The sequence below is a fragment of the Anolis sagrei genome, chromosome 3 (genome assembly GCF_037176765.1).
Source record: "Anolis sagrei isolate rAnoSag1 chromosome 3, rAnoSag1.mat, whole genome shotgun sequence".
Taxonomy (NCBI): Eukaryota; Metazoa; Chordata; class Lepidosauria; order Squamata; family Dactyloidae; genus Anolis; species Anolis sagrei.
Genome location: NC_090023.1, coordinates 245,342,829 through 245,369,356, shown reverse-complemented (window position 1 = coordinate 245,369,356; position 26,528 = coordinate 245,342,829). Strand labels below are relative to the sequence as shown.

The 26,528-nt window shown below is 38.4% G+C and overlaps 1 protein-coding gene across 2 annotated transcripts in view; it reads right to left on the bottom strand.

The window, feature by feature from the left end:
- Window positions 1-24,167, bottom strand: part of RSRC1 (arginine and serine rich coiled-coil 1) — a 187,533-nt gene extending 163,366 nt beyond the window's left edge. Inside the window, exons 1-3 of one of the 2 annotated variants that reach the window (XM_060767630.2) lie at window positions 24,083-24,167; window positions 18,283-18,473; window positions 10,059-10,184 (exon numbers count right to left, since the gene is read on the bottom strand). In XM_060767630.2, the coding sequence (XP_060623613.2) occupies window positions 10,059-10,184; window positions 18,283-18,464 (308 nt within the window). In that variant the 5' untranslated portion in view covers window positions 18,465-18,473; window positions 24,083-24,167. Of the gene's footprint in view, window positions 1-10,058; window positions 10,185-18,282; window positions 18,474-24,078 lie in introns of both variants that reach the window. The other variant, XM_060767631.2, reaches the window with a different exon arrangement.
- Between the last annotated feature and the right edge of the window lie 2,361 nt (window positions 24,168-26,528).

The window sequence follows — 26,528 nt, the reverse complement described above, 5'->3', positions numbered from 1 at the left end:
ACCTAGAGGTTCCTTCCTAAGTTGCTGTTAACATGATGGGCAGAAACAAATAGATCAAGGGACATGGCTCCTGCCAAATTGCTAAAAATGGCTGAAGAAGTGTCTGAACAACTCTGTGAACAGAATAATCCATATGTGATCACATATAGGGATCATAAAGAAGAACTAGAATTTTCCTACACGAACAGAAAATTGTTTTACCTTTGATGTGATCTGTTCCTTTAGATTTAAAAATGAGATTGATGCAGCAAAATGTGACATTTCTGTCATGCTGGTTTCCACAACACCTTTACAGGAGAAGATTGGGTAGGTCAACTAGACCCTGGCACTGTATTATAGATAATACCTCCTTGAAGCATATAATGTGATTTCCTTTTGGTTTGAAGATATTACTCATATTAACTGGGTCTTAACATTGTTTTTTGCTGGTGTTATGCTCTATTAAATTATATTCTTGTGACTTGCAGCTTAACGAATGGACAGCCTAAATGGATTCTTAGTGTTCTTACATTTGCCAAGAGACTAATATTTCAAGGATGGAAAGATAAAACACTAAGTATTTATCATTCAATGGTTTGAAAATTCTGCTGCCCTAACTATATTTAAACATATAACCTACAATCATAATTTCTGTTGGAGAGTTCTGTGGACATAGGGATAGCTTAAATTAAGTAATATGTTTTATTTACAATTATTTCATCCTGATTAACGTAATTTGAACTGGTTTTGTTTCTTCATATTTTTAATCCTTGCTTATTTTTTCTGTATTTAGAATAAAAATAAAAATAACATAAATAAAGAATATTGCTCTAGCCTGCTTTCAGGAGGAAAGTAATTCCTGTGTTAGCACAGCTTTACTGTCTATCAGACCATTTCAAAGGTGCTAGTTATGACCTACAAAGCTATACATAATAATATTATTGCAATGTTCTCCAACGTTCAAGATATCGAACACGAAGAAGATTGAAAGACAATAACCCCCCAACCAATGAGAAATGTTTATGTTATTAAACAATATTTGAAATGAAAACAACCCTGAAAGCTAAGAAAGCCATCCCCTGAGCATTAGCTTTAAGAACAGATGTTGGACAAGTAAAATGGACAGCTAAATTGCATTAAACAATGTGACTTTAAGTACTGAATTCTAATGCCAGCCATACAGTGGGTTTTAGATATCCTGGTAGCATACCATCAGGAAATTATTATACCTTGTAACTATGAACTCAGGTGCAGAAAGGTCATTTTGATTTTCTTCCTATCAGTTAGAAAATAATTTGAAATTTCAGCCTTCAGTTTTTTTAAAAAATCATTTGGCTTTTTAGGTCACTTTAGAAAGGAAGAGACAGAAGCATCATCCTAAACATTTTAGTTTTAATGCCTATCTTTCTAGCCTAAATCACTTTTGTACTTTTGACTAAGACAAAAAATTGAAAATTGTGAATAGCACTATTTGTTTTAAAGTACACACAGGTTAATGTTGTTAACTGCCTTCAAGTTGACTCCAATTTACAGTGATGCTATGAATGACAGACCTTCAAATCATCCTATCTTCAACAGCTCTGCTTAGATTCTACAGACTCTGGCCTGTGATTTACTTGTTTAAGTCTGCCTACCTATAACGCAGTCTTCCTCTAGCTTACTAATCATATAATGACTTTTCTAATGAGTCATATGTTCTCACAATATGTCCAAAGCATGAACATCTCAGTTTAGTTATCTTGGCTTCCAGGGAAAATGTAAGCTTGGTTTGCTTGAGAACTCATTGTCTTTTTGGCAGTTCAGAGTATCTGTAGAACTCTTCTCCAGCATTCCATGTCAAATGTGCTGATCTTCTTCCTAGCAGCTTTCTTCACAGTTCAGCTTTTACAACCATACATAGAAACTGAAAATACAATGGCACACACTTTCAACCTGATTCCAGTTTCATCATTAGCAACGGCACTGCTCGTAGTTGCCTCTGCTATAGGGCATTCTGGTTAACACGGAACCTCTTTCAATTCATCTTTCAGAAGAACATAGATTTATGGACTAAAAAGTTTGGCTATTTTCAAAAAAAATTAAATAAATATTGAACTTATTTCACATTTTTCCTGTATCCACTGAAAGCGGATTTTAGTGATAGTTTTTGGATCACTGCATAATGAAAGATTAACAGTCAAAATAATCCCTAGAGGGCTATATATTCAGTACTCTTAGCCAGGTGGATAGAAATATACTCTTCAAAGCAATTTTTTCTTGTACCTTTATTTTGTCTCTTTGATGGCATTCTTTCCAAACTCAGGATTGTTTACATGTACGGCTTTCAAATGAGATGTCACTCATCATGTCCTCATGCATTTGATTTTGCTTTCATAAATGTAATACGATACATTTACATAAATGTAATACTTTACATAAATATAATACTTGGCATTTATCCCTATTGAAGTTTATTTTGTTATATTTGGCACACTTCTCCAATCTGTTAAATTCATATTAAATCCTGATTTTGCCTTCTATGTGCTAGCTACTCTTTTCACTCTGGAGTCATCTTCACATCTTGTAAGCATGTTATCTATTTCTTTGTCCAAGTTATTTATAAATATGTTAGACAAAACTAGGTCTATGACAGATTCTTTAGCATCCCGTATGGTACTTTTCTCCAAGATGACAAGGAACCATTTGTGAGCCCTTTCTGGATTCGATCCATCAACCATCCACACAACACCATCTACCTCACATTTTATCACCGTTCCTGCAAGGATATTATTATAAAAAATAGTATGGAAATCATTGTACACCCATAGCATCCCCCCCCCCCCCGACCTATCAAGCCCAAAAGAAATTTGGTTAGACTCGCATGACTTGTTTTTTAAGAATCCCATGCTCATTGTTAGTAACCATAGCATTATTTTCTAAGTGCTCAGAGATGTTTGACGATCTGTTCTTTTTACTAATTTAATAAGTAAATAGGCAAGGGGAGAAAGATTGTGATTTTTTATCGTTTTTTAAAATGTTAAGATGGCTCCCAGTCAGACTAAGCAATAGTTATTAACAATTAACAACAATTAACAGTTTGGCTTAGGAACAGTAATTATGAAATGTAACTCATGTTTCCAGTATAATAGAAATTTTAATGGAAATTAGTATCTTACATGCCTCTACCCATACTAATCAATGCAATAACATTTACTTATCTACATACATACGTGCATACACACACAACTTGGATCTTAATTTCTACACACCCCAAGAAAAAAAAGTATTTTAATGAATACATATGAACTTTAATCTTACACATTAAGAATGCAGAAATCTAACCAATGTGAAAAAGACAGGAAAGATTTATAATAGATGCTGTTGGCAACAATGAGTTTGCATCTTGACAACCCAGTCACATAATTAGGATTAAATAGCAGCAACCCATGGAAAATGCCATATTTCATTATGTACATTAGATTAATTGTATCCACACTCATATTAATATATCTCCAGCACCAACTCTGAAAGAAATTTTAGATTTAGAATCATTTTTCTAAGGCATACATTAATACAACTAGAACACAAATCTACAGCAGTTAAGAGTAAAATTATGACCAACCAACTACTTGCTTTATTCAAATGTCCCTTCAGAAATCAAAATATTAAATTATCCAACATACGTATATGTCATATGAAAAAGTAACTTTAAAAATTACCAGAAAATAAATAATTATGCCACTAGCAAGTAAAACCTCAATGTTGTATGCATGTTTAAACAGTATATAATTCTAAAGCTACCATCCAAGAGACATATAATACTGTAATAAGAACTGCCGTGTCCTAATCTTCACACGGTAATAATTTCAAACTGATATTATTATTCTCATTTCCTTGAATAATATCCATACTCCAGGGTCATTTTCCTTCTCATATTCAATATTGTGCATGCTTGTATCAAGATTCCTTTCTTCATATCCTGTCACAGTATCAATCACTGCCTCCTGTCCACTCAATCCACTTTTGATTTATCAGCCACCGTTTTTCTGGACTCCATAACTCGACCCAAACCATTTTAACAAGACATTGACAAATAGCACTCAGTATCACATCAACCTGTTCCACTTAGTAAACTAAGAAACGCTAACTGTGACATCTCTGCATAAGTATTCTATTCCATTCCCCAGACTGATGTATATTAATGAGTAGATGGCATTTGAAATGCTTCTCCTACATCAGCATCTAATATGATCAAATTAGGAAATGGGATGATTTATTAAATTTTGTAGAGCTGAAATATTTCTTTATATCACTATATCTGTGGTTTCAGAAAGTGAGCTGTTACTTTCAATTTTTCTGCCGAGGATGTGCCCGCATTTCACAGACAAATTATTGTCTTTAAAAAGATTGCAAGAAGGCGAAATGTTATTACGCAAATGCTCAGTAAAACAAACTAAATCAGTTTTAAAATTCCTAATTTAATGTAAATCTTGGCTGTTTTGTTGAAATTCAGTTTGTGATCTTATTAAGTCTTATTTGCATCATACTCTTTTGCTGAAGGACAATTTTGAACCTTCAGTATTACCAGGGAGCCTCAATTTTTGATGTGAGATGTATCTAAAATAAATAATTTTAATATGAATGTATTTCTCTTTTGGATTAGAAAAATCAAATTGCTGATGTTTGAAGTATAGAAAGTAATAAAAGAAGAAAAACTTCCATTTTTGAGTAGAATTCACATTCCAATACTTTACATTTTCAACACTGTAAATAATTAAACATGTAATTTATAATCAGTTTCTCAACAAAACAATGAAGTCTCAGATGCAACACTCACTAAAATCATACTATCCTGTAAACATCATGAATTCTACCCTAACCCAACACAAGAAACCATGATAAAAAGATGTAACATATATTACATGCCCTTGAATTCCTTTCCTCTATTTCTCTTTTCTGATATTATAAGATTCCCTAAGAGAAAAGGAAAAGAATTTATGAAAGTTTTAAAAGGTCTGAAATAAATTTTAACTGGAAACTGGTTATTATTATTATTATTATTATTATTATTATTATGCTTGTTTATATTCCGCCTTCTCTTGCCATACGGAGACTCATAGCGGCTTTTAATATACATGTGTATATAAATATATAGTATATATTTTATTTGGCTTACTTTTAAAATTAGATAAGATTTAGGAACAGAACAAGTTGTAAAGTATCTCCCATCACAAACTATTCCTCTGTGTATCCCTAAAATATTCTCAATTTGAGCATGTTAACCACTTAAACGTTCACACATATATCCTGCATATATGGGGAAGCCAAATAATTCAGCTTCTTCTGTAAAATCAAAAGTACAACATAGCAAAACAAAGAGTTATTCATATATCAATGACTAAAGCACACAAGGCAACATAAAGATAATCTGAATATCCGTTCAGTCTATACTGGCACAGAAAATTAGCACTGGGAAAAAAGTTATCTCACTCAGGGTTCTGTTCCACATCAGCAGAAACAATAAAAACAGAGAAAATCATTATATGCACAAAAATATTATTTCTAAAATATTATTTATTTATTTATTTATTTACCCTGTTTATACCCTGCCTTTCTCTACCCCAAGGGGGACTCAAGGCAGCGTAAACTTGGCAATTATTCAATGCCTTAAACACATACAACATTAAGCTTAAAATCCACTGAATTAAAATTAATACATATTTAAAATGTTTAAATTACATTCAATATTAAAATTACAACATCCAAAAATCGTAATCTGAGGCTGTTTCATAGTCATTACATATATTCCAATTATATTATATTATTGCACTGCTTCTCTGAAGGCCTGGTCCCAGACCCAGGTTTTTATTTATTTATTTACCTTTATTTTATTTATTTATTTACCTTTATTTTATTTTATTTATTCATTTACCTTTATTTTATTTATTTATTTACCTTTATTTTATTTTATTTATTTATTTACCTTTATTTTATTTATTTATTTATTTATTTTACTCTCCTTCTGAAGGCTAGTGGGGATGGGGCTGATCTAATGTTGCTAGGGAGGGAGTTCCTCAGCCAAGGGACCACCATAGAGAAGGCCCTGTCTCTTGACTCAACCAGTAGGGCTTGGGAAGAAGGTGGGACCTCCCCAAAAGATCTTAATCTCCATGGTGGTTCATAGGAAAAAACATTTTGACAGGTAAACTGGTCCGGAACCATTTAGGACTTTATAGGCTAAAGCCAGCACTTTGAATTGTGCTCGGTAGCAGACTGGCAACCAGTGGAGCTGACGTAACAGAGGGCATGTATGTTCCCTGCACACCACTCCGATGAGCAACCTGGCTGCCTGTTGGACCAATTGGAGCTTCCAAACAGCCTTCAAAGGCAACCCCGCAGTCAACAAAGGCAACAAAGGCAACCCCGCAGTAATTAATTCTCTTTTGTTGTTGTTGACTCACTCTCTCAATTAATATTTCACAATTTTGAATTCCACCTTGCAGTCTAGGCCACATCTACAAAGCAGGACATCTGGAACGCTTTGCGATTCATACATTTACAGATACACAGAGCAGAGGAAATCCACTTACATAATCATATGCCACATTATATTTATAACTCATCTGTAGGAGACACAGGAGACGCCTAATCCTAATCACACATTTCCCAACTGGTCTCTAATTCTAAAGGGATCTACAATTATCACAAAATCAGAAACTTCCTCCCAACTCTAAAGATGGTGTTTCTTGTTAATCTACCCCCAGTCCACTGGCTTACAACAAGAAAACAAATTCCTGTATCTTCAACACCGTTTAGTTTTTGCTGTTGCATTAAACTGGGTTTTTTTTATTCATCCAAAAAGATTTCCAAATAATGTGAAAAACAATCACAATTTAGTGAACAGGTATAGACTGGGTATTCCCAAACCTATCCCATGATGATGTCTTTGAGTATTATTTGTCTTTGTCAGTTTTAATCATAAATTGTAAACTCACGTTTTGTGTTTTAATCTTTGTTCTGTGTATTTTAATATGTATTTTATACAAATATTTTAATATGTATCTTATAGAAATTTACAGAAATATTTTATAGAAATATGTTGATGTGTTTGTTTTATAGAATGTTTAAGATGATAATATGTTTTAGCTATGTTGTAATACGCCTCAAACCATGAGGAGATGGGGAATAAATAAAATTATTATCATTATCATAGAATCATAGAGTTGGAAGAGACCTCGTGGGCCATCCAGTCCAACCCCCTGCGAAGAAGCAGGAAATTATATATTATAAAACTATATATTATTATTATATAATGATGACATGGGGGCAACAAATGGATTCATCTCTCAAGTTAACGTATTTACACCTGCTGGTTTTCTTGGTTTAAGCATGCTTTCTCCTAAAAAAAATCCACTTTGGGTAAAATATAGCACCCTGCTAACTGGGAGGGATGAAGTGCTGTATGGTAAAAAAGTAGCATTTCCAAGTATTGGTGATGCCATGCGCAAAATGATAAAAGGCATGAATTTGTATATGAACATTTCGATTTTCAAATAAAACATTACATTTACAAATATACTATGCCTTTTTAAAGTTTCTGACTCAACCTATCCACTGCAATAGTTATATTACAGGACATATACTGTTTATAAACTCTAAGAATTGCAGTTTACAAACAAATGAAAACAAAATAATTTTATTACAAATATAAATTAAACAAGAAAAAAATCATTAAAAATCAAGACAGTAGGAGATCGCTTTTAGCAAAGAGGGTATGTCGGAAAAACATAAAACATTCTTTTAAATAGACCCCCAAAGGATCTGACTCCCAGTCATTCCTATATAACAGACAGAACACCTGCCAAAGGGTAGGTGCCAACACAGCAAGGCACTATTATGATACTGCCATTAGATTAAAGTTTGCAGACTGCAGCATAACCAACACAGTCTTCTTCAAAGACTCTAGTAATCTAATGTGTCTCTATAGATAACCTGATGCCAAAAGTTCTATTATTGTACGTTAATAATAAAACTCTGATAATGAATAGGCAATCAGTTCTTTAAGCAAAGGTGCAGTAGACACAATGCCAGGTGTCCCACTAGGCTGCAACTTCTGAATGTGCCACAACACAATAATACAAAAATGAGGTTACCAATACATAAGTCAATACAGTCAAGTTAAACTGATCCAGGAAAGGATTTCCCTGAAAAATCAAATTTGTGGGAATTCCTCACCACAAATGTGACCTGAGCTTTAATTATTGTGATGGAGCCCAGAGCACCTTCAAACTGCATAGCTGCTCCTTCAGAAGAAACAAAACATTTTCATATAGATAAAACCCCCACAAAAAGTCGCTAATAATTAAGATTCAGGATCTAATGGAAGCTAAAAGGAAAAAACGATGATTTGTACAGAACACCTGGACATTTCTGCAATCCACAAACTACTAATTATTTTTCAGTATAGATGATTTCATAAATTTTAACCAACACACATGGTGTCAACAACTCTTCATTCATACTCATGGGAAACTTGCAGGTCTATACCTTTGTTCATACCACACAGAGATCCAAATACTAATTTTCATATGAATGGATCATGAATACTAACGAATACTACATTCATCTTAAAACTGCTGCACCTGCTACAAATATTAATGCAGATACTCAGAAAGAAAAAAACATTTCTTGTGATTTTGACATTATATGGCAAACTATATAAACCAATTCAGAGATCAATTGAATGACAGGTGCCCGAGATGTTTCTCCTAATACTGATAAATGTTCTAATAAAGATCTTGAGAAGAGCAAGGTAGACCACCTGAAACCTTCTTTATATGTAGAATACTTTGGATCAATAGGTGGATGGAGATATTTACAGACAAGCTCTAGAGCAGTGGTTCTCAACCTGCGGATCCCCAGGTGTTTTGGCCTACAACTCCCAGAAATCCCAGCCGGTTTACCAGTTTCTGGACTTTTTGCTTCTTATTTCTTATCCACCCAAAGAAATGATCAGACTATTGAAAGCGGAAAAACAGAGTATTTGTCCTAAATGGTAAGAATCTGATTTCTATGGAATTCAAAGATTGCTTTGTACAATAGTTACTGAAACATTTTGTGAAATCTGAAAATGTAGAAAAATGCTTATTCAACCCGCATCTATGAACATATATGAACTGGACTGAAATCATGTAATTTCTTTTTCTTTTTCATGGTCCTTGGCTAAAATTGCTCCTTACGGAAGTGATTCTCAACCTGTACGTCCTCGGGTGTTTTGGCCTACAACTCCTAGAAATCCCCGCCAGTTGACCAGATGTTAGGATTTCTGGGAAATGAAGGTCAAAACAGGTTGAGGCCCACTGCTCTAGAGACTCTACTTTTTTTCAAATCATCATGAATTTTTTTCTGGAATAGATATGTTCTGGATTTCTAAGAGTATGGTTTGACTAGTAAAAAAGTTGGATAATACTACCCTCAAAAAATCTTGTATCATAATCCTATCACAATGTCCATAGAAACAAAACAAATACAATTGGGATGGAGACTTAACAATATCTATTGTTGAAAGTGGAAATACTGCAATAATGTAAATAAGACCTGATTCTTCCAGCTGAACCTAAATGAGCTTTCAGAGTCTACAAAAGTTTGGGATGCAAGCAAAACTAATATAAGAGAACAACTGATAAAATAACTAACCAAACTGAAAAAAAGAAAGGAAGTGTTGATGAATAAAATACATAATTTGGAAGGAAAACTTTAAAGAAAATTTTGTTATAGATTAAGTTACAGTGCAACAAATGAAAACCAAAATACTACACCTTAGATAAAAGAATCTGGGATGAGACTTTCTTATAAATTGAGATAGGATAATAGATAAAGAAATCTGTCCCAAGGACCAGGAAGGCAGATCAATTTGTAATGGATAATATGAAAACACTAAAAAGCCTTTGAGGACTTCTACAGATACTTATATGAGACAGCCAACGAGAAAACCTACTTGGTAAACTCAATTTGACAAGTTACAAATGCAACAAAAAGTCTGCACATTTCATGAAAATATACCTGATAATATTAACATATTTCCCATGTATGAAAAGTACCTTCTTGTTCTGCTCTTTGATCTTGATCTCTGAGACCGATATGATTTTCCTCGCCCTCTTGATCGGCTACGGCTCCGTTTTCTTTTGGATCCATATGATGAGCTGCTGCTAGATCGATGTCTGTGCCTAAAATAGATATGACCAAATTCCCATTTAGCAACAGGCTATGATATAGTTAATATTTTTCATTTGTACTGCAATTGAAGTAATGCTTTTTAGGTATATGGTGATATAGAATGTAAAGGAGAACGCATGAACATACGCTTACCTATATCAAATACAGATATGTTCAAAGGTATCTACATAGATCTCTACTCGAAGTCTCTATAAACCATCCTCCAAGGTCTGCTACTTTCTTAGATAAGAAAACTGGAGATAAGGTCTTAGAAGTGATAGGGCAGCGAAGAAATTCTCTTTTCAGTGATGCTTACTTGGAGCCTGCTTTGTAGTGTTATAGGTCCCCAGGTCATATTACTAATTTCTTTTTTCATAAAATAAGGTTAGATTTCCATTTTGGCCATTGGGGTTTTGTTGAAGCAACTGCATCAAAAACCTATCTGAAAGCTCTCTCTCCCAACCTCAGTCTTGTTTCATTGACTGGACTGCCATATCTATCCTAACTTACCTTTTCAAACCACTCCAGTATTAAGATACCATAATACATTTAAATAAGACATTTGTTAATGGCCATCCAAGTCATTCTGTCATCAACAATCCTGTTCAGGTCAGGGTCATAGCTTCCTTGCAAGGCATATACATTCTATTTCTTGTTTTATTCTATCTAGTTTTGCCTGATTCATGCTTCTCATATTCTATGTTCTTCTAATAGGCTATGCATTTCTGTATGTATTTAAGCATGTGCTGATATTGTACAAGTATTTATAACAAAACTACATGTAGCATGTTACATTTATGGACAGCCTCCCTGGTAAGTGTTCCCACAAAGCTGATCCATTATTTCAAATCAGTTTTAACTTTTAACACAAATCTACTTCCCCCTCCCCATAAAGCTTAGGCTCCACAAAAAGTACTACATATGAATTATATATTGTGGATTTAAATCAAATTCACTTCATCGTGTGCATCAACTATACATCAATGGGTTACACTACTGAGGGATGGGCAATATACAGTAGTGGAGTATTAGACAGATGGGTACATGTGCAATTATTTACCCACTCAACTGCTCCTTATATTTCAAGACAAAGCAGTATAATAATTATTTAGGTCACAACAGATCATATCAATGCACAGGACCATCCCTGTATTCATGGAACTAGTGTATGTGGTTTTATCTATCCACAATTTCCTTTACAAGCTACACTCCCTTCTCAGTACCTCCATTGTTTGCCCCATTGGAAATAATATAGTTTGCCATTATTTGTGATTCCACATGATCCACATAGAGTCTGGAAATATATTCCCCCATGAATATCCGGGCCATACTGTAATGGCACTTGCGGAAGAGGACTTCAAACAGGAATATGATGCAGCTGTCTACAAATGTGTATCCGTTTAAATGTCTGTAGCATACACACTGTAACAGGAACTCAAAGACTCATGGAATTTCATTCTAGAAGCAAGCATGTGAAGTGACAATAAGATCTGTACATTGCTAGAAAGGAAGCATGCCTAGTTAATGAACAAATGCAACTGACTGCCATTTGCAAGGTACTGGAGTCTGGATATGTAAAAAAAACAGAATCCTTGTGCAATTGGGCTTTCCCACTTCGTCTTCAGGTCTAACCCTTAAAAAAAATTAGAGATCCTTATGGAATGTTGTGGAAAACGGTACAGCAACTGTACAGTGACAGGGGATTAGCAGAAATATGGGCTACCAACCCTCCCTTTCCATGAACCATGTTCATTTTCTCTCATTTGATGGCTTTTTATTGGTTACTCTATCTTCATGGTTGCCTTCCCATTTTTCCTTTCATTCCTACCCATTTGTGATCCATCTTTGTGGACATGATGATGTGTCCACTAGATAATTTGAATCTGTACAAAAATGAGACCTAAAAATGTATGAGCGATTACATAATGAATCAAGGTTGTCATTTGTCTAAAACCTTTGAGCATACATCTGTTTACACAATCCTCTGCTGTCTATCATTTGGATTTATACGTTGTAATTGTGCTTCTTACTCATCTCTGTAGACACACACTCAGTCTTGATTCATTCCTTCTAGTCTCAACTATAGCAATATTTGCCTATATCATGAATGCATGTTGGCAGTTAAACCCACACATAGCTATGAGATGAGTATATGTCACTAACCAGAGATATTATAAAAACAGAAATGTGTCCCAAAAAGAGAATCTCAAGGCACTTTATGACAGATTAAAGACTATTTCCTTATGTATGTATTAGAGATATTTTGGTGGGTCTCACTCAGATACTCAAGGAACATTAAGACTGACACAACTCACCTTCTCAGATCATACTCTTTCTACCCATGCCAGAAAAGTAACTGAGAAAATCAACAAACCCAGATGCTGAAGATTATGAATTTTTAAAAAAATATATATGGAACTACCTGGACCTTATGGAAAGATCAAATTGAAACTCATTTGCTGTTTTGCTTTGCTTTTTTTCCCTTTATGGTTATTCATAGGTGAATGTGACAGAAATGGTTATCTTCAGGAAGTTTTGACAAGAAAAAAATTGTTAGCATTTGTTTTTTCTGGCCCTTTTTTAATATTTACATATATCCCCTGCAGGGACATAGTGGGATGATATCAACTGCAATGCTCACATTATCCAGATGACATGCAGCTTTATGAATATCTCTCTTATACTGCAGATATGACTATCTGACAGATAACACCAAGCTTGAGAGACCCTGGGGGCTAGATGAGAACCAGCTGGTTTATTTGAATCCAGAAAGATCTAAGTATTTGCTTTGAGGATTTGGCTCACACCTCTGTCTTGACCTCGATGTGGGAGTGTGCCTGTGGCTGTTAAGACGATATAAAATCTTGAGCTTGTGCTGGATTCTGCCTGTCTGCCTGATCGCTTAAGATTATAATGATTGATAAAAATAACTGTTTCATCTTCATTTAGCAAATAAATTCCAGTTCTCTTCAGATGACGACAAATTGATATTTAAGCAGAATGAGCTGCCCACTGAGAACATCCTGAAATGTCATGCCACAAGACAAGTACCTATTGTTTCCTATTTAATCGAAGCCAGCCTGGTTTTATTGATAACGCTCTCATTCAGATAATTTACAACTTAGTCTAGAGTTAGGATTTCATTCTTTGTAATACTAAATTTGGATGATCAGGTGTTTATTTGGAAGATAAATGGGACCACACCAATATAATAGATGCTCTTACACACCTGAGAGATGTGGAGAAATATACAAGTTTATAAACTAAATAAACACTCCCACATTCACTCGTCCAAGCCACAGCTCATCTAATTCAAGGAGCTTCTCTGACTCTGAGAAGGTAATTTTGGAAAGCTCCAGGGACTGCTTGAAGGAGGGGGCAGTCAATATCCAGCCAATTCTCCTAGTGGCACTCCTTTGTATCTAAGCCAAATCCTGTAGATCAGTGATTCCCAACCTTTTATTGGCCATGCCCCATTTAAGCCTCTCTAAAATCCAGATTCCCCTCCCCCCCACACGCGTACTCCCAATGACAAATAGTTCTTATTATTCAAAAAGCAAGTTCCTATTCATGTGGAGGAAGCACAAAGGCCATTAACTTGGTCTAAACAAGCCTCCAAAATATGGCATCCATGAAAGAGAAAAATAAAAGAAAGGAAGGAAGAACAACTGAAGTATGAATTCTGGGTAACTTAAGTGTCCAACTTCATTATGTGTATTTGCGTGTAATATGCAAGAATATTCTGTCACCTGATATTCATTTTCTTGCAGGTGATAATCTTTTAGTTTTTTTCATACAAAAATATTCACTCATCTATGAAAGTAATAATTGTGCTTGGGATTTTTCACAGATTTCTTGCTACATTCATATGCAGAACAAAAAGACATTTAATATATTTTGTATAGGTTGTAATGCTAAAAGAACAATGAAAGGAATGGAGGTCTTTGGAATTAAAGTGACCTCTTTTGCGCTGACACAAAAAAAACTTTATGCTCATGACTCTAGTTCATTCTATGCTCTCACCACTCCTTCCTCTCTATTAACAGGCTCCCCCCTTCTCCATTGTGATTTTAATTTTTAAAATATGTATGTCAGAATATATATTTATATGTTTTATAGGAGGCCCCTAGAACCATAAGAAATGCAAAATGTTCACTGTTACTAACTCATTCTCAAACTGCCCCCCTGTGGAGTGTGCGCCCACATAGGAAACCAGGGCTCTAGATGTTGCTGAATTGTTACTCACATCAGCCTTTGCCAGCATGGTCAATAATGAAGAATACTGGGAACTGCAGTGCTGCAATATCTGGAAGGCTTCACTTGTTAAATATGTACTGGTATATATTATAAACCGCATTGAGTCGCCTGTTAAGGGCTGGAAAATGCGGTATTGAAATAAAGCAAATAAATAAATAAATAAATAAATAAACTGTTTCTATTTACAGGAGTTGTTGAAGAAATATGTCTTGAACTATACGAAATAATTTGATTTAAAACAAACAGAAATCAAACAGCATTGGACATATCATCCCATTTTATTTCAGCATGAAAAGATGAAATTGAATGAATTAACATTTTAAAATAAGATAAGCTCCTTCTCTCTCATACAGTAAAGCTGACTGCAATTCAACTCATCTACATTAAAAGACAATCACTATACTGAGTACACTTTGTTTTCCTGGAATTTTACTAAAGAGTAACAAACTGTTGTTCAGGATGCTCTGACAGAGTGCCCACATTAATTACTGTTTTAGTGGGCAGCTGTCTGTTTGCAAGCCTCACTGCAGGGGGAAAACCTTCATCCTATTTAAGTAGAATAAACCACCTATGAAATGGTTGTATTGCCCTCAGCTCTTGGAGCTACTACAGTTGACACTGTAGGTTGGTTTGTTTTTAATTTATAGTCCACTTTTCTTCCAAGGGAATAGTACCCAAGGGAATAGTACCTCTGAAGGAATCATTCCTGGACAGATAAAGCCTCTTACTTAGAAATGTAAAGCTGTAATCTGGGGCAGGAAAGGTACTGTGCTCCAAATGTCACAGGGAATAAAGATCTCAGAATGGCATGCCCAGGAAGGAAAATGTCCTTCCAAGCAAGGAAGAGCTGAAATGATCATTTAGAAGAAACCTGGGCTTTGAATCAATATTCTCTTGTGTTGAGGATATTCACTAGGTAGGTGTAGGTGATATGCCTGTGTTTCTGTCAAAATAGGCAATTTATCTATGTATATAATAAAAGAGAGTGTTTGTATGTGGAGGGCGGGCGGATTTAGGGAGGGAGGTGTATGTGGCAGCTTTCTGATTGGCTCTCACTTTCACAGGCCACTGCAACCTGCATGGGTGACAGACATGGACCAAACTTGGCACACATAACCCCCATGACCCCCTTTACATCCTGATGAGGTTTGGGGAAGGATGGACAATGGATGATGGGATTTGTAGCTCTGCCAAACCCTTCGGTTCCCACATACCACTGTGACCCCCAACAAAGACTGATAAAGACCAAACTTGGCACACAGCGCCCCCATGATCCACTCTACATCCTGGTGCAGTTTGGAGGAGGGAGGACCACTGATGACGGGACGATAAATACCTTCACTCACTTCCCGAGACCGCTGCGACCCTCATCCAATAACTGATCAAGACCAAACTTGGCACACAGAGCCACCATGACCCACTCTATATCCTGGTGCTGTTTGGAGGATGGACTATGGATGATGGGACTTGCAGTACCTTCACTCACTTCCTGAGACCACAGCGACACTCATCCAATTACCAATAAAGACCAAACTTGGCACAAAGAGCCCCCATGGCCAACTCAACATTCTGGTGCGGTTTGGGGGAGGACGGATGACGAATGTTGGGACTTGCAGTACCTTCACTCACTTCCTGAGACCAATGCAATCCTCATCCAATGACTCATCAAGACCAAACTTGGCACACAGAGCCCCCATGATCCACTCTACATCCTGGTGCTGTTTGGAGGACGACAGACCATGGATGATGGGGCTTGCAGTACCTTCACACACTTTCTGAGACCACACCGAGCCACATAAATGATAGACCAACATTGGCACACAATGCCTTTCTCAAATAAACCGGTCCCCAAGCTAGTAAAAATATATAAGAAATGGGAGGGTGAGACTGTTTTGTCTGTCGCTTTTAAAGGTGTCAGAGGGCATGCTTTGTACACATGTGCTGACAGATAACACTGAGAATTGGACAGTAGTCATAGTGTACCTCACCCCTCAGTCATAGAATCATAGAGCTGGAAGAGATCTTGTGGGCCATCCAGTCCTATCCCCTACCAAGAAGCAGGAAAATCGCATTCAAAGCACCCCCGACTGACAGCCATCCAGCCTATGTGTAAAAGCCTCCAAAGAAGGAGCCTCCACCACACTCCAGGACAAGGAGATCCACTGCTGAACAGCTCTCACAGTTAGGAAGTTCTTCCTAATGTTCAGACAGAATCTCCTTTCCTGTAATTTGAAGCCATTGCTCCACATCCTAGTCTCCAGGGCAGCAGAAAACAGTAATGTGAAGTGAATGATCCATGTGGTTCCTGAACCAAAGTCTATGTTAGGGAGAAAATTCTAGGACCTCAAATTTAGTCTTCTCTAAAAAGAAACAGGCTATCCCAGGCAGAGAAACAGACACAGCTGACAGATTTCAATGAGAAATAAGGTGATGGCATGAGAAGGAATTTCAATCTCAGGTAAAATGGGATTGGCTCCACTTGAATTGGAACAGAATCAGATTTCTGGAGCTCTCATCCAGACAGAACAGGATATTTCACCTCAACTTGGGCCTCCCAAATCTTAATCTCATTAAATGCTGATTTTTTAAAAAAAACAAAACAAAATTTACATAAGGTCATGACAAATAACTGAATTAAGCCACAGTCCCAGTATGTTGCAGAAAAAAAGAATGTTGTGTTAAGGAACAAACAGACTGAAAATAAAAATGGTAGTATCATAATGACTACAAGGTTCAACCACATTTTGAAGATTGTTCATCATGCTAGTTGCCCATCTCAAAAGAAAAAAAACACACCACTGTGGGAAAGAAAATGCTTTAGCAATGGTCAACCAAAACAGTCAAAGGGCTGGAGAAATTCTCCTCTGAAGAAATATTAAACCATTCACAGCTTTCTAATTTGTTGCTGTGACTTCAAGTCATTTCTAAATGATTTTGACCATAAGGCAAACTCATCACAGTGTTTTAATAGAAATAGTTTGCTCTTGTCTTCCTAAGAGGCTGGGATAGTGCGATTTGCCCAAGATCATCCATTGGGTTTCCATGGCTGAGCTGAGTGGGAATTCTCCAGAATCATAACCCTACGTTAAACCAGATAAATGATTTGGGGGGGGGGGGATGCATCTTACATGGCCTTACACAATTATACACATTGTGAAGAAAGTGGATGGAGTTTTTCTTTTTCTTTCATAATACTATGAGGGAAAGCTTTATTTTTTAAAAAAATCAAGAAAGGAGTCAACTAGACCAAAGAGACTGGGCCACAGTCCAACCACAGAAATTGCCATCTATACAACAGGTGTCCTAAATTTGTGGCATTTCATCAAAGATTTACACTTTCCAGATGGTTAGTAAAGCACTGAATTCCCAATTCAGTTCTCCACCACAGACCTCAGTGGCATAGTCAGAATCAACCACATATGCCTCTAATCCAATTTGTTTGGAGATTTACAATACATGCTTCTACTTCATCTAAAGCACCATCTTACGTTAGCCAAATGAGCCCCAGCCAAACACCATTACCCACTTTGCACTGAAAATCTGGTGGCTTATTAATGTTAACCCAAATCACTTTGCGTAATGATCATAAGCAGCAATCCAGGGGCATTTCAATGGCCTTTTACATATATATGTATGGTATTAATAACAACTCTAGTCTATTAAGCATATCTCTTACTCCACTCACATACTGTTATCACAAAACATTTATACAGGAGCCCTAGATGAGCATCAGAAGACTCATTATGTTACAATGTTGTCTATGATACAACATAGGATTGAAATATGAGTTACAACATTTTAGAATCCTGTTCTAAAGGCATAATGAAACTCAAGACAAATTTATTAATTTACCTCTTTTCATATGAATGTGACCGAAACTGGAGATCACGAGACTTTGATCTTGACTTCCTTCCCGATTTCTTGCGGCTGTAAGATCTACTGTCAGACGAACTACTTGATGATGACCTCCTACGGTGTTTCTTTTTTCTTCTGCTTTTGTTTTCTTCCTCAGTGTCTGATGACCGGCGACCCATGTTACAAAGCTAATTTTTGAAAGTCAAAAATACAGTAAAAATCAATTTCAATCTAGAACAGCTACAACATTATTTATCTTTATTATTTAATTTACAGTTTACACCTAAACAAACTTAAAAATTATTTAATGCAATTAAATAATGATCACTATCATTTAGTGGTGAGAGCCCCCGGTGGCGCAGTGGGTTAAAGCACTGAGCTGCTGAGCTTGTTGATCGAAAGGTCGCAAGTTCGATTCCGGGGAGCGGCGTGAGCTTCCGCTGTCAGCCCTAGCTTCTGCCAACCTAGCAGTTCGAAAACATGCAAATGTGAGTAGATCAATAGGTACCGCTCCGGCGGGAAGGTAACGGCGCTCCATGCAGTCATGCCGGCCACATGACCTTGGAGGTGTCTACGGACAACGCTGGCTCTTCGGCTTAGAAATTGAGATGAGCACCACACCCCAGAGTCAGACATGACTGGACTTAATGTCAGGGGACTACCTTTACCTTTTTATCATTTAGTGGAAACTATAATGGATCACTTATTAGTGACAGCAAGTTGACACATTTTTGTAATACCCTTTCCCCGCTTTTCTATGTCTTCCTACATTAGTTCTAGAAGGAGTATGAGCACAACTAGCAATAATTTGAGTGCAGAACACAAGTACAATAATGTATGTGAGAATCAGGAGTGAAGATTGGCGGAAAAGTCCCAGCTGTGTCACAATCTACACTAGGAAGTATGGACACGTCATTATCCAGAAGAAAGCGTGGCAATAAAGAACAGACTTAAGGATTTGCAGGGCATGTCCAGAAATCTCAGACAGAAATTAACAATAGTTATCCAAACTACTGAGTTTGTGGGGCCATGTTCCTTCTTGTGGAAATAAAACAAAGAAATTACCTGTAGATAAGTCAATCTAGGGTTTTTGGGATCGGTTTTTGACTAAAATTTCAAAACTTATGCATAAGAATATACAGTAAAGGTAAACGTATTTATACTATAGATGTTTCATTGGATGTCGTGGGTGTTTTCTAACATTCAACATCTTGTTCCAAACATGAATGCATAGGATTCTAGACTGACTACATATCTTTTCAAAAGATACCACCTTAGACTTTCTTTTCACACTGCCTTCAATGCATCAAACCACATCTGATTTTAGAGATTAAGCAGAATCAATCTTGGTTAATATGTGAATGAAAGACTGCTCAGAAATATCAGGAATATGGACTTAGAAAGATCTTTCCTAAAACTTAGCAAAGAAGCTGCCAGTTACAGTAGTCTCACCCAATGTCAGGTTGCTTCCTGCATGCCTAGGCCCTCAATAAATATTTACCTAGTAATACCATCTGTGGTTATTCTTCAAGAAATCAGACAAAATAAAATCTTCCCTTGGAGTGAGGACAATACTTTCATTAAGTGTTTCATAGCTACAAAATGTGTGCGGATCAACAATTGTTTCTTTTTAATGCAATAGAACTGTTTTGGTTTGCTCCTGACATGATAAATAAAATACTTATATACCAGGGGTTACCTAAACATTCTTAGACACAAAACGATCTTGAGTGGAAGAAGTATGTGCCCCTGTTCAGATTATTTCATCTCACTTTCTCTCCCTGTGACAATTGGATTTCAAGATGTTTGGGTTGTTATGGAAGCAATGATTGGTGGTATAGCTTCAGTGAAGACACTTTTTCCCCATGGTAACTCTTTCAGGAGGGAATTTCCCTTCCTAGGGGTACATCTGTCACACTTCCTGTTGTCTCCACACAGCAGAATAAAATCCCACATTATCTGCTTTGAATATATGGTAGTGTGGACTCAGATAACCCAGGGCTCTTCCACACAGCCCTATATCCCAGAATATCAAGGCAGAAAATCCCACATTATCTGAGTGTGGACTCAGATAACCCAGTTCAAAGCGTTTTCTGCCTTGATATTCCAGGATATTGGGCTGTGTAAAAGGGCATGAGGCTGTTTCGAATTCTGGGAGTTGAAGTCCAAAACACCTAGAGGGACCAAGCGGGGGATTTATCTCAGCTGGTTTGTGAAATACCTATATTAATAATCAATTGTTTATTATTATTGACACAAAAGCACAGCAAACGAGATATATATGCTGGATTTCGTATCACAAAATCACAAGTCGAACACTTCCCAAGCGTCTAGGACTGTGTGATGTATTTTTGAATGATGTGTGCAGATCCAAGTAAGGTGGCCTTTTGCAGTTGACAGATCATGATTTTGTCAATGTTTATTGTTTCCAAATGCCGGCTGAGATCTTTTGGCATAGCACCCAGTGCGCCAATGACCACTGGGACCACCTGTACTGGTTTATGCCAGAGCCTTTGCAGTTCGATTTTGAGGTCTTGATAGCGGCTGAGTTTTTCCTGTTGTTTTTCCTCAATGCGACTGTCACCTGGTATGGCGACATCAATAATCCAGACTTTTTTCTTTTCCACAATCGTGATGTCTGGTGTATTGTGTTCCAAAACTTTGTCAGTCTGGATTCGAAAGTACCACAGTATTTTTGCATGTTCATTTTCCATGACCTTTGCGGGTTTATGATCCCACCAATTCTTTACTGCTGGCAGGTGGTAGGTGTGACATAAGTTCCAGTGAATCATCTGTGGAACACATCTCACCACACTAAAACAGTGGATGTGGCTCTTAATGAGACATGCCGCATTATCACGGGGTGTCTGCGCCCTACACACCTGGGGAAATTACACTGCTTAGCTGGTATTGCACCACCTGACATCCACCGGGAAGTAGCAGGCAGTAGTGAAAGGACCAAGGCAGAGACATCTGCAGTTCATCACTTGTTTGGGTATCAGCCAGCACGTCAACGCCTTACATCTAGAAATAGTTTTCTAAGATCTACAGAGACACTCGCTGGAACACCTCAGCAAGCAAGACTCCAAAAGTGGCAGGCTCAAACCCAGAACCTCAACCAATGGCTGATACCAAATGAGAGACTCCCCCCTGGGCACACAGAGGACTGGGCGACTTGGAAGGCGCTGAACAGACTGCGCTCTGGCACCACGAGATGCAGAGCCAACCTTGAGAAATGGGGTTACAAAGTGGAATCCTCGACATGCGAGTGTGGAGAGGAGCAAACCACTGACCACCTGCTGCAATGCAACCTGAGCATTGCACATGCACCATGGAGTACCTTCTTGCAGCAACACCAGAAGCATTCCAAGTGGCCAGATACTGGTCAAAGGACATTTAATCAACTACCAAACTCACACATTTTGTATTTTGTCTGTTTGTTTGTTTGCTTTGTTCTGTTAGAAATGTAATATAATTTGAAGTTTAACAGTGACAAATGCAAGATACTCCACTTTGGCAGGAAAAACGAAATGCAAAGATATAGAATGAGGGATGCCTGGCTCGAGAGCAGTACGTGTGAAAAAGATCTTGGAGTCCTCGTGGACAACAAGTTAAGCATGAGCCAACAATGTGATGTGGCGGCAAAAAAAGCCAATGGGATTTTGGCCTGCATTAATAGGAGCATAGTGTCTAGATCTAGGGAAGTAATGCTACCCCTCTATTCTGCTTTGGTTAGACCACGCCTGGAATATTGTGTCCAATTCTGGGCACCACAATTCAAGAGAGATATTGACAAGCTGGAATGTGTCCAGAGGAGGGCGACTAAAATGATCAAGGGTCGGGAGAACAAGCCCTATGAGGAGCGGCTTAAGGAGCTGGACATGTTTAGCCTGAAGAAGAGAAGGCTGAGAGGGGATATGATAGCCATGTATAAATATGTGAGAGGAAGCCACAGGGAGGAGGGAGCAAGCTTGTTTTCTGCTTCCTTGGAGACTAGGACATGGAACAATGGCTTCAAACTACAAGAAAGGAGATTCCATCTGAACATGAGGAAGAACTTCCTGACTGTGAGAGCCGTTCAGCATTGGAACTCTCTGCCCCGGAGTGTGGTGGAGGCTCCTTCTTTGGAAGCTTTTAAACAGGGGCTGGATAGCCATCTGTCAGGGGTGATTTGAATGTAATATTCCTGCTTCTTGGCAGGGGGTTGGACTGGATGGCCAATGAGGTCTCTTCCAACTCTTTGATTCTATGATTCTATGACTGGTTGTCCTGACACGACAAATAAATCTGGGACACAGAGTTGTGTCTTTGTTTGTAATCCGTCTGTGCAATTGTCTTGCAACAGCTGAGAAGATGGTCCATGGTTTCATCAGCTTCCTTGAACAGTCCACATTTTGGTTCATCTGCTGATTTTTCAATGTTGGCCTTAATTGCATTGGTTCTGATGGCTTGCTCCTGGGCTGCAACAATCAGGCCTTCTGTCTTCTTCTTCAGGGTTCAATTCATGAGCCATAACCAGGTCTTCTCATTTATTATTATTAATAATAATACTAATAAACATCATCATCATTATTATTATTATTAAACATAGTTCTGTGTATGATTACTTACTTACTTACTTACTTACTTAGGCAATCCCTCGTTGGACGAGTAAGATGGTCTTCCTTGATTACTATTTTTGTGGGTTTGTAGGTGGCTGTGGAGCCCTATTCTTGACCCGCATCTTCTCCCACAGTGAAGGCATTGGTTTCCAGGTGGAAGGCGGTCCCGGTCGGGGTTGGCTTGACGCGCCTTCCTCCTGGCACGTTTCTCTCTTTCACCCTCCACTCGTGCCTCCTCGAATTCTGCAGCACTGCTGGTCACAGGTGACTTCCAGCTGGAGCAGTCAAGGGCCAGGGCTTCCCAGTTCTCAGTGTCTAACGCTTTGAGCCCATCTTTAAATCTCTTTTCCTGTCCACCAACATTCCATTTTCTGTTCTTGAGTTCAGATTAGAACAACTGCTTTGGGAGACGGTGGTCAGGCATCCGGACAACATGGCCGGTCCAGCGGAGTTGATGGCAGAGGACCATCGCTTCAATGCTGGTGGTCTTTGCTTCTTCCAGCATGCTGACGTTTGTCCGCTTGTCTTCCCAAGATATTTGCAGGATTTTCCGGAGGCAGCGCTGATGGAATCGTTCCAGGAGTTGCATGTGACATCTGTAGACAGTCCACGTTTCGCAGGCATAGAGTAGGATTGGGAGGACAATAGCTTTATAGACAAGCACCTTGGTATCCCTACGGATGTCCCAGTCCTCAAACACTTTCTGCTTCATTTGGCAAAATGCTGCACTCGCAAAGCTCAGGCGGTGTTGTATTTCGGTGTCGATGTTGACTTTGGTGGAGAGGTCGCTGCCAAGGTAGCGGAAATGGTCAACATTTTCTAATGTTACACCATTAAGCTGTATCTCTGGCATTGGGGAGGGGATGGCTGGCGACTGCTGGAACAGCACTTTAGTTTTCTCGATGTTAAGTGACAGGCCAAGCTTCGTGTATGCTTCTGCGAAGGTGTTTAGAGTGTGTATGATAGGCTTAAGCGGCTGAGGGGGAAAAGTAAAAGGCCTGAGGCTGTTAGGAATGGTGGGAGTCGAAGTCCAAAACACCTGGAGGGCCCAAGTTGGCCCATGCCTGCTCTAGACCTGACCAGAATCTCCCTTCTACCCAAGGCCTGCCTTTCCTCCTTTCCTCCTTCTTCTTCCTAGGCCCAAGGGGATAACGGGGGTGTCGCAACCATGACAACCGCCGAGCCCGCTTACCTACCTCCAGAGCCCGCCAGGCCACCGCCAAAAGCCTCCAAAGCCGCGCCGCTGGGCTTCCGTAGTTTGAGCGCAGCGCCTTCCTCCTCTTCCGCGCGAGCCAGGCCTCGCGAATCCAACGCCGAGCGCATCGATCCGCAAGCCACAGCCAGGCGGGGAGCGCCGAAGTAATCGATAGGGAAGGAGGGCAGTTTTTCAAAAACTCATCTAACTAAGGTCTTTTCCACACAGCTGTATAAAATCCACATTGAATTGGATTATAAAGCAGTGTGGACTCAGATAACCCACTTGTGGATTGTCTGCCTTGATATATGAGGATATAACCTGATGATAACGTTTATTTCTATCCCACTTTGTCTCTCCTGCTCTAACAACACTGAAAACAATATAATAATGCAATTCAAAACGTATACAGATTAAGCAATGAAACTATGAAAAATAAAAACTTAAATGGTTTTAATCTGAATTCTTTTTAATACTAATGATGTTTAATGCTGTCTTGATATTTTATATGTGTATATTTTAAATTGTATTGTAATATTTTCATATTAGCTTCTACACTGCCATACAATCCGGATTATCTACATTATCTGCTTTGAACTGGGTTGTCTACACTGCCATATAATCCACTTCAAAGCAGATAATCTGGATTTGATATAGCAGTGTAGAAGGGACCTGAGGGCCCTTCCATACAGCCATATAACCCAGAATATCAAGGCAAATAATTGCACGATATCTGTTTTGAACTGGATTGCCTGAAGGCCCTTCCACACAGCCCTATAATCCGGAATATCAAGGCAGAAAACCCCACAATATCTGCTTTGAACTGGATTGTGTGAAGGCCCTTCCACACAGCCCTATAATCCAGAATATCAAGGCAGAAAATCCCACAATATCTGATTTGAACTGGGTTGTCTGAAGGCCCTTCCACACAGACCTATAATCTAGAATATCAGGGCAGAAAACCCCACAATATCTGTTTTGAACTGGGTTGTCTGAAGGCCCTTCCACACAGCTCTATAATCCAGAATATCAAGGCAGAAAATCCCACAATATCTGATTTGAACTGGGTTGCCTGAAGGCCCTTCCACACCGACCTATAATCCAGAATATCAAGGCAGATAATTGCACAATATCTGTTTTGAACTGGGTTGCCTGAAGACCCTTCCACACAGCCCTATAATCCAGAATATCAAGGCAGAAAATCCCACAATATCTGTTTTGAACTGGGTTGCCTGAAGGCCCTTCCACACAGCCCTATAATCCAGAATATCAAGGCAGAAAATCCCACAATATATGTTTTGAACTGGGTTGCCTGAAGGCCCTTCCACACAGCCCTATAATCCAGAATATCAAGGCAGAAAATCCCACAATATATGTTTTGAACTGGGTTGCCTGAAGGCCCTTCCACACAGCCCTATAATCCAGAATATCAAGGCAGAAAATCCCACAATATATGTTTTGAACTGGGTTGCCTGAAGGCTCTTCCACACAGCCCTATAATCCAGAATATCAAGGCAGAAAACCCCACAATATATGTTTTGAACTGGGTTGCCTGAAGGATCTTCCACACAGCCCTATAATCCAGAATATCAAGGCAGAAAATCCCACAATATATGTTTTGAACTGGGTTGCCTGAAGGCTCTTCCACACAGCCCTATAATCCAGAATATCAAGGCAGAAAATCCCACAATATATGTTTTGAACTGGGTTGCCTGAAGGATCTTCCACACAGCCCTATAATCCAGAATATCAAGGCAGAAAATCCCACAATATATGTTTTGAACTGGGTTGCCTGAAGGCTCATCCACACAGCCCTATAATCCAGAATATCAAGGCAGAAAATCCCACAATATATGTTTTGAACTGGGTTGCCTGAAGGCTCTTCCACACAGCCCTATAATCCAGAATATCAAGGCAGAAAATCCCACAATATATGTTTTGAACTGGGTTGCCTGAAGGCCCTTCCATACAGCCCTATAATCCAGAATATCACGGCAGATAATTGCACAATATCTGTTTTGAACTGGGTTGTCTGAAGGCCCTTCCACGCAACCATATAATCCAGAATATCAAGGCAGAAAATCCCACAATATCTGATTTGAACTGAGTCCACACTCAGATGATGTGGGATTTCTTGCCTTGATATTCTGGGTTATAGGGCTGTGTGGAAGGGCCCTGAATCCACACTGCCCTATAATCCAGTTCAATGTGGATTTTGTTGTTCATTGTTCAGTCGTCTCCGACTCTTCATGACCTCATGGACCAGTCCACACCAGAGCTCCCTGTCGGCCGTCACCACCCCCAGCTCCTTCAAGGGCAGTCCAGTCACTTCAAGGATGCCATCCATCCATCTTGCCCTTGGTCGGCCCCTCTTCCTTTTGCCTTCCACTTTCCCCAGCATAATTGTCTTCTCTAGGCTTTGCTGTCTCCTCATGATGTGGTGGCCA